The sequence below is a fragment of the Melopsittacus undulatus genome, chromosome Z (assembly GCF_012275295.1).
Source record: "Melopsittacus undulatus isolate bMelUnd1 chromosome Z, bMelUnd1.mat.Z, whole genome shotgun sequence".
Classification (NCBI taxonomy): domain Eukaryota; kingdom Metazoa; phylum Chordata; class Aves; order Psittaciformes; family Psittaculidae; genus Melopsittacus; species Melopsittacus undulatus.
This window is the reverse complement of record NC_047557.1, coordinates 12442136-12460250: the sequence shown is the minus strand read 5'-3', so window position 1 is coordinate 12460250 and position 18115 is coordinate 12442136. Positions and strand designations below refer to the sequence as shown.

Here is an 18115-nt window from a genome sequence, read left to right as displayed (position 1 = left end):
CCCTCTTTCAGTTCAAAGTCATTCCCCCTTCTCCTGCCACTACATGCCCTTGTAACAAGTCCCTCTCCAGATTTCTTGTAGCCATTCTTTAAATATTAGAAGCTGCTGTAAGGTCTCCTAGAAGCCTTCTCTTCTCCAGGCTGAACAAGTCTAACTCTCCCAGCCTATCTTCATAGCAGAGGTGCTCCAGCCCTCTGATCATCTCTGTGGCCTCCCCTGGACTTGCTCCAGAAGCTCCATGTCCTTCTTACATTGAAGGCCACAGAGCTGAACAAAACAGAGTACTTTCTTGCCATCATTCAGCAACAAACTGTGCATCCTTTCCAGCATCTACAAGGATCTGAATGAGCAGCCTTCACATCACAGATCTCTCTCCTGGGTTCATCTCCCATTTAGACAGAACGGCCACAGCCTCTTTCAAAATCCTTGCTGCTTGAGCCTTACTTGGGGTCAAACCCAAGGTTTCCTATGATTTCAGAAGTATTAAGATCAAGCTTAGCTGCTTTAGATCATCCATACCTCATCCGCATCTCAGTAGCATGCCAGAGAGTGAGGATACATGATGGCTGCAGCTGCAGTCAATGAAGCTTGGGCATATTAGCAGATGTAATGCATTTCCCTTGTTTAGCAGTGCCTGTGTTGTTATACTTTGCTGCCTTAGCACGCTGGTATGCTTAAGGCTTTTTACATTGTTAAATAACTTACTACCTTATTGCACTGGTGTGCCTTGGCCTTCCAGTTTGTCACATCTGGTTTATTCCCAGTATGCCATTTGGGGTACACTATCCCCTCAGAATGAAGCCTGGTTGATTTTTGTGGACAATTAGCTTCAGAGTCTGGATGGATGAAACATCCACCAATATCTCAACAGGCCCCTGGTGCTCCCAGTTCCCCCACATGCTATCCTTAGACATATAACCTCAGTCCTGTGCTCTAGAAACATCCTACAGATGTTCCTAGGGACCTGTACCTAGGTACCTGTACCTAGGTTGCCTGTATCACAACCTTCACATTTCATCAGGCATGGAGGAGCCCCACACAAATGCTAAGCAGGGTGGTCAGCCTTGAACAACTTAAGTATGAGCCAGTCCATCGCAATGTGAAACTGGGACTGATGCCTTCAGTAATGTTGTAGCCACGTATTGGTGAAAGATTTCTCACAGGCCAAGGAGCTACTTGCTCTAAGGAAGGCTGGGTGTGCATGTGGATGTGTGTGCATTTGCAGCACTGAATTGTGCAGTTGTGGTTTTAGAGGATACTAGTGGGTGGTTCAAAAAATATAAGGATATTATTATACCTATATAATTTGATTCTTTTAGTCTGAAATAAGTCCCCAGTAAATCTATTTACTTGGCAGCAAAGACATAAAACTTGGTTTGGCAGTTGCATTTAGGAAAACACTGGGAACTCAAGGGAAAAAATATTGCCTGGCTGAGTAGGTTGAACTAATGCTGAGAAATGGGGCTCTGTGAATCTGAATTCAACCCAGTTTTTCAGAACTACTTACCTAGTCTGCTTCCACCGTTGGCCAACTGACAGAAATTCAATATTTTTCTTTCACTGAATGAAAAGCATAGTCAGAAGCAGCCATTGGGGTAGGATCATATGCAAAAGCTCCTCTTGTGCTTTTGTTTCCTAATTGCTCTTGGAAGGATTTTTCAAACTGGGCTGACGCAGTTGTGTGTGTGAATTTCCTGGCAAATAAGGAAGGTGACTGTGTCCAAAAGACATTTAAGAATGTGAATTCGCAGCCTTTCCATGTCTAATGAAGGAGCGTAAACCATTAGCCACATGTTCTCCATTTCCATCACATTTTTTCACACTTAAACAAAAACATGCCAAAAAAAAGGTGCTACATTTTTTAATGCCCCCAAATAGGAACCACGGGAGTCCGTTAAATGCTGTGGTCATTTCCAGCATACAAATCAATTTTCCTTGTGGTGGTGAAGTGGTGAATAATGCCTGGTTTGTTTAAAGGAGCATGACTGATTTTGGATGAAGGATCCTGTCACTTTGGCATTTTCAGTTTTATTTATTGCACGCAACCGTATAAAACCTGGTACTGGTCTCAGTGCCAGGCTTACTAGTGGAAAAGCTGAAAGGACCACATAACTCCTGGTGCAGCAAAGAGCTTCTCCTGCAAGGCATTTGCTGGATTCCTGAAAAATTACTTTGAATAACATGGCAGAGAAGGATTTCATCAGTTGGCATCTGCTAGCTTTACTTTTTCTTCCATTTTGCCTGTGTCAAGATGAATACATGGAGGTGAGCAGAAGATCTTATAATCCAGTGGCCAAAGTATTGCAAAGTCACCACCAGACTGGCCATAAAGGTTCCAGAAGCAGGGAAATATTGAAACAGCGGAGTCAACTTATAGAGTGGACTGTTGAGAATAGCACTTCTACAGACCACAAAGTCCTGAGACCAGAGGTAGATGATGTAGAACTGACTACCTCAGATAGAGTCCAGGTACTCTGAATTAATCTTCTAAAGATATATTTAAAGCTAATGAGATTTTTTTTTTGCTAAGATTATTAGTGATATGTTTATGAAATACTTATAATTAAAAGTGTGTATCGGTCTATATCCTTCTGGTTGCTTTATAGAATCTTTAAATGAGCTGGTAGAACCAGTCATGGCTGGGGACATTGGTTTCAATACAGAAAGCAGCCCTTTGTTTTGCTGAACCTCTGATCCTCTGCAGTCATATATTATGATATACAATCTCTTAATTATGTCAAGGTATTACTTATTTAATGTATTACAGTTTTAGATCCTACTAACTCACTTGGATGTGAAGGAAAATCACATAATTTCTAGAGGTATTTGGAAAGATTGAAGTAGCAGAGAATGTTTGCTTGATAATTATGCATACAATTTATGTTTTTGAGCTCGAGACAAGCACAATGAAATTCTCAGTGTTCAAAATTTTTATAATAAAAATAGCTTGAGGAAACCCAATACTACTGTAATGATAGATTTAATAATAAAATATGTCAACTTGAGAGTTTCAGAGGAAAAAGGTCTCAGAGTGAAACTAAATAATCTGTAGTATCTGCATTTTATACTGGGAATCTTTCTATGCCTTTTATATGGCATTTTAGATTTTACAGTCATTAGTTCACAGAAAAGGGAAAATGACATAATCTCATTATACATAACATATTTCAGTCCAATTTAGAAGGTAAAATCTGAAGGGCAGAAGATGAAGCTTTTTCTAGCACTAGGCAAAACAAAATTCCACGCAAACAAAGTTTTTGTGGATGGATGTTTGTAGAAAAAACAAGAACTAGAGTCTTTTATTCCTACTGCTGGTACAAATGTTTGAGCTCTGTATAGCTCACCTTCTATAATTTATTTTTTAAAACTATTTCAGATAAAACTATGATATTTTGAATTCTAAAAGCTGTGGACATACAGAAAACTGTTGAATAATAATGATCTTAAGCAGAGAAGATATTTCATTTTAATCCTTCTCTAGGCTTGAAGAACTGAAACATATCCAAGTATGGGAATAGATTTAATACACCGCTATATTCCCTGTATTTAAATTTCATAGTGCTTTGCATTTCATATTTCTTGGGCAGGAGTTGTATGTTCCTCCAGTGTATTCAGTAAAATAGATACCTAATTGTAGGTACGTTAAATTGTACTTGCAGTATGTAAACACTGTAAGCCATCTGGTATACAGTTCAATGAGTCAGCTAGTCTGCGTGTACCTCTCTGCTGCAGAGACAATTGTGCATCTGCATACTACAGACCATATATTATCGGTACTTTAAGAAGATTCTCCTTTAACTTGACATAATTTCAGATAATGCAGGGTCTAATACAAAATTACAACTGCTCTAGGAGTGAAACTTCCCCTCACAGAAAGTGTCACTGTGCATGTGGTGCATGTGTCTCTCATCAATGAATCTAATGCAACATGTTTGAAGTTGCCTCCTGGGGGAAGAGGCTATGGCATTAAAGCCGAACCCAGCAGGGCTAAGTACAGCTGATGGCAGTCATTTACCTGCCAGACCCGCTTTAAGAAGCAATTTTTGCTGGGGAAATGATGCAATTTTTGGCTTACTGAAATGAAATGGAGCACTAGCAGATGTACGACAGGGATAATCCATCACAGAACGGCTGACGCAATAGGTATTTTCCATCTCCAAGCTCCAGGGATTTTCAGGCAGAGAAGAAACAAAGGTGGCACAGACATATTTTTATTCATATCAAATTTCTCTCTTCTCCTTGGGCTATCTGAAAGCTGTTTCACCCCTAGAGTCCCCAAGTTCTTGGTTATTTTAGGTTTGGTTAGAGAATTTCTCCCTCTTGCTAAAGTTGTTTAATGGTCCTATTCCCTGTCGTGGAATAGAGACAATAGCATTTGTCTTTGCTGCACTGGGTACAACGCCAGTTTCCACCCTGCTGGTAATTAACATAAAATACAATGGGCATTTCTCAAGTGCAAGAACTCTTCGTGACTGGGGGGAGCCATAGCAGACATATTGTTCCTTTTCAAGTTGCTCTTTGAAAATCTTCAAGTACCCCTCAGCCTACTGGTGTTCTACCCTGATTTTTGTCAAATTTAGTTTGTTTAATTGTTTGCTAGGAAAGAGGCAAGGAGAGAGAGCCTTAGTCCCACAGAAACATACTATTTTGCATTCAGAACAGGAGCCAAGAATGGTGGATGTACATTACTTGTCTTCTGCATTGTCTTAGACAATGTAACAGAAACCCATAAGGTTAATCAGGAAGTGAAAAGACTGGCTCTCCAATTACGATTAGTTCACAGCTGTAAGTTAAGGGAATTTTATGGACCATCTGTTGCTTAGAACTGACTCCTACACACTAAGTCACAGGAAATGTAACAAATAGCCTCAGAAATATTTCCAGGTTTCTATCTGTATTAGGATATCAATGTGGCAGATGTATTTCATAAGCTCCTAAATCATATTCATGGTCTGAAAGCAATGTCAACAATTCCTTGTGTGATAGACTTTATGTGTAAATGGCTGTATAGGACACCTTTGGCAAGTAGTTTGTAATTAATCTCTTTGTCCCATTTGAGTGTAATTTTACTTTAGGAACACATTCTCCCTTTAAATGTACTGTTCATTAGCTCTCTGGGTTTACTGATTAAAACAGTATACTGAATATTCATTATTCTTGGCAGCTGGATGAACATTTTTCTCCTCCCAGTCAAAGGATCAGTAAAGATAGTTAGTCAATACTACCATATGACTTGAGTAAGTCGTTATTGTGAAGTCCATGGAACTGTTCTCATACAGCCAGGCTGGCAGGATTTGCCTCATTTCAGATCTAAAAACCTGATGAGCTTTTTGAAAGGTAATGCCAAACCTCATTTGGTTATGAATAGCACTAGCACCTATTTTACGATAACATAGCTGGTTAGCTAATAATGTTGTCCAGGATTTCAGTGCATTGGATAAAGAAGACAAATCGTACCTGCACAGAGAGAGTCTCACATGCAGTCCAGTTTGACAGATTCATGCCTTCCCTACAAGCCACAGTTCTAAGTCTTTGTATATTTCTAGGACTTGTTCTTGGCAGGTTTGTGAATAGTTTGCCTTCTAATCAGACATGAATATGAAGCACTATAAAAAAAAAGAGCTGGAGATTTTAATCTCAGTGCAACATTAGCATTTCAGATGGTACAAAATGCTTGTGGACTTCCAGCTGTTTTGTACTTGGCTCCCTTTCAAGGACTGAAAATGAGCTGAAAGTAGGACTACTTCTCTCATGCTATAAAAGCTTTAAACAGTGTACCTTGTGATTGTCACTTATGTTCTTCCTAAACAGCTGAAGGAGATAAACAGCAGGAAAGATACAAACAGGTCCTCATGGAACAGACAGTCCTACAGGCAGAACTAATTTTTCTCTTAAAGTATAGACCTTAACCCGAATTAAGGTAAAAAGCATAGTATTGATCAAAACCCATAAATAAGACCCTCTGCCCACTGGCAAATTCTAACATTTCCATAACTCTTTAAATACGAATCATATTTGTGGAGCTGTCAGGTCAGGTTTTATTCCAATGGTAGCCTCACTGTTGGTGGTTCCAGCTGCAGAGAACATGTGTCTGTTCTACTCAAGCAGTTGCAGTATTTTAGTGGCATGAAAGGGCTTTTCTGTATCCACAAACATAAAAAGCCTCTTGAAATTAATGTATGTAGGGGGTGTGCTTGGTATTGATAAAAACATGGGCCAAAAGCTTTAGTGTTCCAGATCAAGCCAGTTGATGACTTTGAGGGCAGGAATAAAGCACATCTACATGTTCATTTGGTAGCTTCCATCCCACCAGAGGTTTGTTTGCTGCCATTAAACTGACAGGTCTGCATTAAACAAGTAATTTGATGATTATACAGATGAGTGGGGAAAAAAGGAAGAAAACAAATAGTAGAACAATTACAGAAAAGTAGCAGTCAGATTAGTGTTAACTATTCCCCTCCAGCAGTGAAGATCTGCTGATATGCACCATATGCTAATAACAAAGAATTGTAAGAAATAGAAACAAAGAGGTAGAAATGAGATGGAGGTAGAGAAATAAAATCAAATTCTGGACCTCTGCCTCAGCTGAACCATAGGGAGATTTGTGATCAATAAATCACCACAAGAGCCTAGTTACAAAATCCAGACAGGATTGAATGAGACTCCACAGGTATAAATACAATAATACGGAAAAGCAGAGCACCAAAACAAAGATATTACCAAACTATTATAACAGTAGTAGAGCTGTATATAATAAAGTCATTACTTTATTTATGCTACTATATTAGTTTCAGCATACTAATGGGTTTTCATAGTTACACACTCACAGTCACAAAATAATCACATACCCTAACACCAGCTGTTGTGGTCACATCAAATTTTGTCATGTTTCTTGGCACACTTTTAGGTTCTCCCAAGTTTAGTAGCCTGTAAATATGCATGTCTAGGGCCACAAACAGGAATATGCTGCACATACATCTTTTAATATCTCCTTTGGGTAGTCCAACATAATTTTCTTTATGTTTAGTGGAGAATATTCATTGCTAAAGGTCAAATATGTCTTACCTTTATGTCTTACCACTTACTTGCCAACAAAGGTCAGCTGAAATGTGGGATCAATGAAAAGCAGGATAGGAACCTAACTAAAATACTCCTCCAATATTCATTACTTGCTATTATTTTATTTTTAACTGCTCATTATTTGACAAGTGTTTGGGTTTTTTTAAATATTCATATAGCACTTAGAATGCTTGAAGAGCTATTCCCTTAAATCTTCCAAAAATAATATCTTAAGGGACAACCCAAGCATGGGAGATTTCAACTCACATAAGAAGTGTTTTGAAAAATTAGCAAATACATAAACAGAGAATATATAATGAAGACCCTGTAACCAACATGCATATGATTGATGCCCTCAATGAATGAGCTATTTAAAGCTTATTTTTGTGCACTTAGCCCCCACAAACTGGACCGCAGAATCCAGACTGTAGCTCCTGCTGCCGTGGTGACTTTGGAGTTCGACTCTACCAAGGGCCCCCAGGACCTCCAGGGCCCCCTGGGATGCCAGGTAAAGATTAAGTCTAATTATTTTTTTGATCAGTCTAATTTCAGGCTGTAAGTTACAGGCTATTCTATGAAATATCAAAGAATTGTCCAAACATCAGTGTTTCAGGACAGATTCAGCAACAAGTTTTTCTATAATTTCTGGGGAGACAGAGATTTCCAATTAAACTTTACAGCTTTCCTCAGTGAAAACTCATTTTTATTAAAATCCAGCTTTCACAAGTTCATATTGAATGTACTCTTATTACATTTCTATGGAAAATTGGTCTAACTTCTTAAAGCAGCATGAAACTTCCATTAAAGTTGGAAGAACTTGTTCGCTGGAGTTGATTATTGCGATAACCTTTGAATATCCAGCTATGCTATTGTGTACTGCATTCAGGAACTTTCTTATGTAGCATGCTGCTAGCCAATAGTTTGCAGAGACACACAAAAGAATGCTTCTACTCTCTCATAGAAATACCTTCTTTTCCTTCTTCTTGTCTTCCATAATAAGAAGTACCTTTCCATACCTCTCCCCCCATCCACCAGTTAAAAATGCACACAGAACAGAAAAAGAAGAGCCTAGAGAAGGGAAAAAGATAGCTAATTGCCTGTTGGTGTAAGATTGTTACAGCTATCTTCAGGGATTTGAAAACTGTTGTTCTTAAAGCATGCATATAATGTAAATAAACACAGAATGGTTAGGGTTGGAAAAGACCTTAAAACCATCTATTTCCAGCCCCCCAAATGTCACTGGCTGTCAGATTTGCCTCATCTTCAAAAGCTGGTATGTTATCATAATAAAAATGCAATTTCATAATCCTTCTGCATCACAAATATACTGACAGTAAACAAACGTGACAGATAACCATACACACCAAAAATCAATGCAGTGATTTTGGGTAGAAGCAGTTCACAGTAACAGTTAAACCTGACTGTTATGAAGTTAAATTTGAGTGAATTAAGTGTTTCAAGAACTAGCTTCAGTTGGCAAGATACTGAAATACGCTGTTACATTGACATATTTTATATGTTAGGGAAAATAAGGTCAATAGGCATATCTGGTATTAGCCTTCTGTGAGCTATTCATGCATCAATCCTTTTTAAAAATACCGTTACAGAAGTAAGAATATCTAATGGTGAGGTCTCTTGTCCAGAAACACTACATTACACATTAATAAACTTGTGGCTTCTGAGAAGCAAGACACAAGTTTGTATTAGACCTACACTTTCAAGGCTGTAGTGGACACGCTGGGACACAGACCAGTTCCAGCTTTGCTCTTTTCTTATGTGGGGACATTTCTCAGTCACTCTTCTTGTCACCACAGGATGCCACAAATGTATGGCTGATAGCAACCTTACCTTCTGTACCTGGAACTTCTCTGCCGCCTTCACCTGCCACATTTCATACTGTTGTGCCCATAAGGGGAATGACAACAACCACTTCTTCCTTGTTTGAATCAAATGTCATGTACAGACTTCCGTTCTGAACCGACAGAGAAGTAGTTCTGGCTTTACACAAAGGGTCATTCTTGTTGTTCTTAGTAGTTATTGATTTCTCTATCCAAACAAAAATTGGTTTATTTTTTCCACCATTTATCTTCCTTGTTTGAAGTCATTTTTTTCTTTTCGCACTACAAAAACTCTAAAGAATCACTTATTCATTAGATTTCATCTTAAGCAACATCATTCTTGTAAATTTGTAATGAGAGTGACTAATCAGAGAACAAGCCAAGTGACGAAGAATCTAATTTCAATTCATGTAGAATTAGAACAATGGTGACACTTACTAATCCCATGAGTAATTACTTGAAAGGTCAGGCTTTTGCTTCAGGTAGGCATAATAATTGCTCACTGATTCTAGCCAACTTCAAAATTCTGTCAGTTGCACAGACATTTGCTCAGTAATTTCCTCATTAAGCATCAGATGCAGTGTCCTGGTTCAGCAGTCATTTTTGCTCCTTAGTAGCTGGTGCAGTGCTGTGTTTTTGACTTTCGGCCTGGGAACAGCGCTGATAACAGCAATCTTTTTAGTTACTGCTCAAATGTTTACTCTGACCAAGGACCTTCTGAGCCTCATGCTCTGCCAGGAAGGAGGGGAGGCCAGGAGGAAGCAGAGACAGGACACCTGACCCAAGCTAGCCAAAGAGGTATTCCACACCACAGCACGTCATGCCTGGAGAGGTAACTGGGAGCTGCCAGGACGGGCACACTCTCTTCTGGGTCAGGCTCATTTCAGTGGGTGGTATCATATTCAATTCCCTTGTTATTTCTCTTATCATTATTATTATCGGTGGTAGCAGCAGTGATTTGTGTTATACCTTAGTTACTGGACTGCTCTTATCTCAATCCGTGGGAGTCACATTCTTTTGATTCTCCTCCCTGGCCCTCTGGGAGCAGGGGTGGGGGGTGGGAAGAAAGAAAGAGAGGAGGTAAGAGAGAGACTGTGTGGCTGTGTTTAAACCATGACATGCAGGAATATTTTTTATAGTGACACTTATGCAAGAAATATATATCCCAGAAAAGCTTCAATTAAAAAAAAAAAAGTATTTCTTTAAATCTAGAAGAATGTAATCAATCAAACCCTTTAATTTAAGCAGTATCCTCTCCCATTTTCGGCATAGGTGGGTCATTTAGATAGTTCACACCTAGGGACATGTTTTAAAGGTAGAAAAATGTTTTTCAAAATTATCCTATCCTATTGACATAACTTATCAGGAAATAAGTTTTTACACAAAAGGAAAAAGAAGACTGCTTATGCAGGCTTTCTGGTATGTGCCAGTAGGCCGTGGCTTTCTCTTTCCTTGAGCCTCATGTCTGCTGACGTTTTGTCCTTCCACATTTCCCCAATACCACAATGACTTGAGACATTGGCAGTCTATCCAGCAACACAAAGACAGCATGAAGGTTAACTCTTAAACATTAATCTACATCCCTCTGGAAACTTACTCATCAGAACCTTCACATTCAGTTTAACCACACAGCTGTTTCTTATCCATCACATCTCAGTCTGGGTTTATGATACTGAGAAGTCCATGTCTTGCAAACTGGTGAAAAAGGACCCTGTCACACATCTATTAAAATATATTATATGAAATTATTTAATTTAAACAGTAAGCTCTGTTTTCTTTAAGGGAATCATGGAAACAATGGAAATAATGGAGCAACTGGCCAAGAAGGAGCCAAAGGTGAGAAAGGAGACAAAGGAGATATGGGACCAAGGGGAGAGCGTGGCCATCATGGACCCAAAGGGGAGAAGGGTTACCCTGGGATTCCTCCAGAGCTACAGGTACAAAATCTCTGGCTTGTGTTGGCTGCATAAGTTCTCCGGTTATGGTTTTCTTCTCTGAAAAACAGCACCTAAATACTGTAAGATACTTAAGAAGCAAATTCCCCTGTAAATTAATATAGTGAGAGACATATATATCCCTTGTCATGACTGACAAATGTGCTTTGTCAGACCTTCCTGGAAAAGGCAGACATTAGGGCTTAGCCTTTCTTTAAAGTAGGAATCCAGCTGAGAAATGGGCAGCAAGAAACATATACAGTTCCCTTTTAGGGCAGAAAGCCAGTATCTGGGCTAATAAAAGAGAATAGCAGGGACTATCATTTTTCTGTCAAGCTGTATCACATACATAACTGCGTTTCCTATGGCATATGAAAGGAGTATAGAAGTCACTTGGGCACATGCTTCTCAGGTCAGCCAGGCTTTGTGAGATTCTCAGAAGCATATGTATCCAACTCTTGAAACCATGGGGTCAAAACCTCCAAGTGCAGACAGAAGTCCTCCACTTTTGAAAGAAACCTCTCAGTAGCTGTCTGTGGTTTTGCATGTCTAGATACCTTAAACATGTTGAGAAGCATGTGGGTTCTGCCTATGAATGAGCTACCCAAAAGCCAGATGAACGTTAAAACATGAGTGCAAGCCTGAGCTGATAAGCTCTGATGAGAGATGGGATATACTTGGGCTCAGCACTGTGTTGGCATATTCCTAAAGGTTTTGCATTAGAGTTCCTTCATGTCCCAGGAATCTGGAAGGTGGCAGAGAGCTTATGTGTATATATATACATATCTGCAGTACAGTGCTGATGTGATGTAGTCTGTTAAGGCAACCAAAAGAAAATGGGACTTGGATAACTAAGACCCTTGGTTGCTATTGTGAAAAGGATTCAAGTGGTGTCCACTTCGTAGACTGCAGTGTATCAATAGTGTGTGTGGGAATCCTAAAGAATTTCAGATGGTACTAGCTGCATTTGCACCAGCAAGTGATTGCACTCAGATTCAGCTCCAGAGAGCCTATGTGTAATGGAAGCATTTAAGATCCTATTACAATTACTGATGATCTAGAAGAGCAACTCAGCTTAATCAGTCATTGCTGCTTTTGGGCAAATGTGACTTCAGACACCACAGAGAACACAGATTCCCAGAAACTTTAGGGAATTTATGACCTCACTAACACATACACACTTAAATGGAATTGTCTCAAACTTGATCTCATTCATACCCCCAAAACCAAGTTCACCACAGAAGGGACAAAACAGGAATAGCAAACATGCACAAAACCATATCCCAGTTCCAAATGTGGGGAAAATGGAAATTCTGATCTTTTTATAGATCTACACATATTAACTGAAGAATACTGTTTCCTATTAATAGTCATTCATATATGGTTTATATCCTCATAAAAGGTATACAAATTAACAGCAAAACCAAAAGTACAACCAACATGTGCAGTGTGGGAAAACAGCTTTGGATTTCTTGGCATTGTGTGTGTTTGAATTCTCTATCCTATGTTACATGAAGATAGGATAATTGCACAGAATAAAATTTAGAATAAAAATAGTTAAAAAATTACTAGACTTTTGTATTAAAGGAGAATTATTTTAACATTCTTAAAGAATTATCTGGAATTGCCATTATAGCCAAGTATCTTAAAAACATGTTTGTTGTAATTGCATTCAACATAAATTCTTTTGTAATTTTAAAATGAGGTAGCAACATATATATATATATTTACAAAAAGATAGTAGTTTTTACAAAAAGTGGTAGTAATTTAATTAAAAACTTAATAAAGAAGTGTGATGAATAACAAAAGCTCATCTTGCAATACCTATTTCAAAGTAAAATTTTATCACTGTTTTTAACCAGTGTTCAAAAACTCTTTATGTGGCCTAGCATACCATTTCTTGTTAACATCCTGCTTAAGAATTTTAGAGCAGGGGTAGTTAGAGGAAGAAACACTTTTGAATATAATACTATTTGAAGTAGCAGAATTATTTTGACAGACTTGTTATGTCCATCTCAATCTGCTACTTCAAAATGAGGTCCAGGGAGAAAGGACATCTTTTTCAACTCTTCTCATCAGTCTAAGAAAAGTAGCTTGGGGTCAAAGAGAATTTGAAATGGAATCTAGACAAAAAGTAATAAATTCCGTCAAGCCGCTATTGCAGCTGCTTTCCTTTAACACATGATGAACTTTGATGTGATCCTGGCTGAGAAGCAAGACGTTAACAATTTGCCATCATAGAAAATGCATCCATGCAGGGATAAGGAAAATCAGCCCAGGCTTTCAGCTCACATCTGGAGCTCCTCAGATTTCTGAGCAGATGGCTAATGATTTGCACTGCTGGATCTGGACTGGCATTCGATTTTGCCTCTTTGGGTTTCATTCTCCCTTCTATCTCAAATCAAAAGAAGTTTGGAGTGGATATTTTTTTAGTATCGGTATAGCTGGAATCTCATTAAAAATGTCATTTTTGCAATGGGCAGTAATAACTGTAATTTAACACTTCTCATCTAAGAAGTTGTTAATAGATAGAGATAAAATGCCAAGTCACATAGTGACTTGGCATTCAAGTGCAGCAAGTCTTGCTGTACCCCATTTACTGACAGTCAGACTACAGACTCGCACAAAAAACCTACACAAGTTGTCAGGGATGTTCTGTAGTATCTTGATGACAGTAATTTGAACTGTCCAGTGTGGGAGGATTTGCACTGCTTCATATGAAACATCTTCCACAGCCAATATGTCTCACTGCAGGAAGTGTAGCACGAAGTTGAAGTACTGTTTCTAATTTCTTGGTTTTCCCTTTTGGTCCCCACCACCCTCTGTTGTTGTGACTGTCGCCACAGGGCAACTGGTAAGAAAGAAAAAGCACTGAATGATGAGCCCCAGCAACTTCACTTCTAAAGGACCTAAATGCTAATGTATCTCTGAAGTTAGTTTATCAAGAAGCACTAACGTGTATGGATTTTACTGTATATTATGTATTTCACACATCCAGTTAAAAGCCTCCAGTTTAAATGCATTGAGGAATATATAAAAAACTAATCAAATTACTCCTGTTGGAAACATCATCCATTTCAATACTAGTTTTCTGTTGCATCATTCTACAGAGACTTTAAAGTAAATAAAATCTGAAAGCCCTGACCTGCAAACACTTGCCCATACACTTACTTTTACAGTTATAAATAGTCCAATTGAATGTAAGAAGTCTAGCCCTCTTCCAGTTTCATTCAATGGCAGTTTTGTTACTGGAGAAAGCCTTAGAAGAACATCTCTGTCAGGAAAATAAACAGGCTGCAAATACAGTAAAAAACATTCTGATTCCACTACATGTGTGCATTTTGTGAACAACCGCCCAAGTAAGAACTGCATTTTTGCAGGTTGCATTCATGGCTTCCATGGCTACTCATTTCAGTAATCAGAACAGTGGGATCATCTTCAGCAGTGTTGAAACCAACGTTGGGAATTTCTTTGACGTCATGACTGGTAGATTTGGTGCTCCAGTGAATGGTGAGTGTTTGCAAAACTAAATAAAGCAATTCTGGGAGCTACAGAGAGAAGTGGGGTCAATACTGATGAGAAACCTTACTTTCTCAAAAGTGAGACAGGCAAAGTGCATAAGGCTCACTCTGCATAGCTCTTGCTGCCTACTTCCAGGCAAGCAGAGAGGGTTTGCCAGCCTAGTGCTGGCACAAAGGCAGGATGAAGAGGCATGGCCAGGGCTGAGGAAGGGGCAGGACCATCTGCTTTGAGACCTTTAGACCTTCAGCCATTGTGATAACCATGGTCTTGATGTTGCACCAGCAGCAATTTCACAGTTGTTGCATCCTGCCTCCAGTCACTCTCTTCATCCCTGTCTTTCCTCACAGCAGTTCAGCTGTGAGCTGGCCTGCAAGAGATGTGTAGCTGGAAATGAGGCATTACAGCTTTACCTGAGTGATTTCTCAGCTGCATCCATCCCCATCTTACACAGCTGTGACACACGAAGAACAATAGCAGATGGGGGAGGAAGGGCCATAATCAAAACCATGTGTGAGCAAAGCATGAAGCTACCTTCCTTCACTTGGCTTTTCTCACCCTGCCACTCATTTACTCACTGTTATGGGAAATTACATGCAATTAAATAGAAGTCAGGCTTTGCAGGCTTGCTGTAGCACATCTTACTGACAGTTATGGGGGTGTGTATCCACAGCTGCTTCCTTCTGAGGTTAATGTATATGTAGATGTCAGTAAACTCTGACCCACAATAACTGAATGACTTTGATGAAAACTTCAAGCTCCCATTGCAGGGTCAGTGCTACAGACTAATTGCTCAAGAACCAGGAGCTTGTCTCCTGTGTGTGTGAGTCTTGTAGAGCTCATTACACATACCATGGTTGGACTGACAACATTGTTGGTAACTTTCAGACAGAGATAGAGTAAAAAGATAAAGGTTTTTATGGTAAAGGATATGTGGTGCAAGAAGGGAAAGTGGTGGCTACATCTGCATTGTCCAAGATGCGGTAAGGCCAAGTGAGCAGCAGTGGGTGCTCCTAAAACCAATTCTGCCCTGCCTGACCTGGGTGACATGCTGGCTGTCTGACAGCCTCTGAGGCTGAGCCCTATCTGGCCTGGAGCTGTCCTTTTGGGAGAGGACAGGAGCAAGCAAGAGGGGGAAAAAAGGAGAGAGAAGGGTTACTAGAATCAGCCTCCAGGAAATGTCCCTTTTAGTAAGAAGGAAGGGATGAGTGGTCCTGCCATGTTCAAATACAGTCAATTCTCTGGAACAGGATGTGCCTGAACCCCTGCCATAGGCAGAATAAAAATTAACCAGATTTTGGCACACAATAAACGGAAGCAAAATACCCACTGACAACTGGAAGGTAATTTTGGCTTCAGCTGTTTTTTTCTAAGCAAGAAGCACAGATCTATAGCATGACTACCCCTCTATGAAGCAAATGCATTGTATTTGGTATTTTTTCAGGGGTGTATTTCTTCACCTTCAATATGATGAAACATGAAGATGTGGAGGAAGTGTATGTGTACCTGATGCATAATGGTAATACAGTTTTCAGCTTATACAGGTAAGTGAAGACCATGCCATTTTAATGCTAAAGACATGTTTGCACAGATGTGATAGCTTGCTCATATTTCAAGAAACATGAAATCATTAATTGTTTGAAGAAACTCTGGGGGGCAAAATAACAAAAGAAAGAATAACTATGGTATTTTGCACTCTTTAACTTGCAAATATGGATCATACCTGCCACACATCCTGGACCTAAAATTCAGCCTTAATTACAAGTGCCTCAAAGCTCAGGGAAAAGGAATTAGCACTGCAAGTAAGGGTTGGAGTACAGTGGTAACATGCTGTCATTCTGCTAAAACCTATCTTCATCCTCTGTTTGCCTGTCACTAAAAGAACATAATGGAATGTTCGGTTACAGCCTTGTTAGAGATTAGTGGGGGAGGAATTTACTTTAAAGGTGGAAAGCAATTAAAACTGCAGTGGTGAGGATGAGGAAAAAGCAAAGGTCCCCTTTCACTGGCTTTATCATTAGCACAGTTGGAATAAAAGATTTCTGAACTCTTTATGCTAGCTTGATGGTCCCCAAGAATAGAATCCATTTCTAGCTTATCAACTTACATAAGGATCAAGTCAAGAAACTTGTAGCCTGTAGCCAGAAGGATCTCTAAAAAAAAAAAAAGAAGAAATCAATACATATATATATATATATACAGTGTTTGAAAAAGTCTTGTTTCTTAAATATCAACTAGGGCTTTGATACCAAAACCAAGATTCTCTCCTGAGCCTGAATAAGCAGACACAAAAGCTTAGATGGATTACACTATATTACAGTAAGTTCATTTAAGCTGTCAAGTTTTCATCAACAGCCCACATCTGAAACACCACCAAAGGCTGCTTCCTTCCCAATAGGTCTTTCCTGAAAAAAAAAGTGCTCAACTTTTTTTCCCCTGAAGCACTGATGTCAGAAAAGGTGGAACAATAGGTGGAAGAAAGGAAGCCAACACTAATGCAAAGCCAGCAGGTTAGCCTATATGGAACGCATCTATGTTCTAATGAAAACGCTTCAGGATGGAGTGAGCTGGCTGTCTCTGCCCACTACCTGTGCCAGGAGCACAGGGGCTCAGCACACGAGACTCCTGACCTAAAGGCGCTTCAGATTAGCTAGGATAAATCCAACAGAAGAGCAGCACAGGAAAAACCCTGGAGTATTGTGGTGAATAAGCAGGGTTTTATCCTACACAACAAATTTGTTCCTGTGCCCTGGAAAACAATATATAAATTAAAATTCAGAAATGAATGAAAGGATGCAATAAGGTAAAGTGCAAAATTTAAATAGGAAATCAAATGCAGAAAAATGCCAAAATTTCCTCATAAAGCTGAGAAAATGTTTGTGAGACTTTCAAGAGAGTTTTGCTCAGGATAATAACGTGCTTTTTTGATTCTTCTTTTAAGTTGTTTTCTTGGTCATTGTTGGGAAACAAACAGATGACTTGTTAAATATTAATTCTTAGCTATGAATCAAAAGGGAAAGCAGACACTTCAGGAAACAGTGCAGTCCTAAAACTTGCCAAGGGCGATGAAGTTTGGCTGCGAATGGGAAATGGAGCCCTCCATGGGGACCATCAACGCTTCTCCACCTTTGCTGGGTTTCTTCTTTTTGAAACCAAGTAAAAACAATAGATGTTTATCTGAGAAAACTTCTCTTTTGGAACTGGTATTTTTCTCTGAACTGTGGAACAGCACTACAACATTGAAAGGTCAAGGCTTGTATTGATGCTATATCATCATTGCTATTTGTGTATCAGAGTTGAGCTGAATACATTGGGTAGCTGACACACAGATTCATAGATGTATTGTCTTCTGGGTTGTATCTAGTGAATCGTTAAATGTTGTTATTGCTCTCATCTCCAAAGTGACTAAAAAAAAACCCAAAGGAAAAGGATTTGAAACAATTTAGAGAGCAGTTTGCACAGTAAAGTCAATTCTGTCTCTAAATATACTTCAGTTAAGTATATGTCAGGAATTGAACAATCAATTCAAGTTTTTCTGTTCATTTAGCCCTTATTACATGTTCATTTAAGTTTGCATCATCGAAACAGACCTAAATGAATTATAAGTGGGCTCAACTGAGACCAGATTTAAAGGAAGAAGTTTTTACTGGACTAGAACGAACTTTACAAATATAAGAAAAAAATGTGAATATATAGATGTCAAGGATCCAGGTTTATTGCATTTCCATCTCAAACCTCTGAAGATGTATCTGGTGTCATTTTTTA

General features: G+C 39.1%; 1 protein-coding gene across 2 annotated transcripts; it reads left to right on the top strand.

Annotated features, from left to right (window-relative positions):
• Positions 1 to 2077: 2077 nt before the first annotated feature.
• On the top strand, positions 2078 to 17676 carry C1QTNF3 (C1q and TNF related 3). Of its 2 annotated transcripts, none has more exons than XM_005152000.2 (6): positions 2078 to 2265; positions 7456 to 7567; positions 10680 to 10834; positions 14212 to 14341; positions 15795 to 15894; positions 17351 to 17565. In XM_005152000.2, exons 1-6 carry the CDS (start codon positions 2182 to 2184, stop codon positions 17508 to 17510), a joined length of 741 nt encoding a protein of 246 aa, XP_005152057.1. In that variant the 5' UTR covers positions 2078 to 2181; the 3' UTR covers positions 17511 to 17565. The 2 variants fall into 2 exon arrangements, with proteins under 2 accessions (XP_005152057.1, XP_005152056.1); XM_005151999.2 differs by having other exon boundaries at positions 2098 to 2469; positions 17351 to 17676.
• The last annotated feature ends 439 nt before the right edge of the window (positions 17677 to 18115 follow it).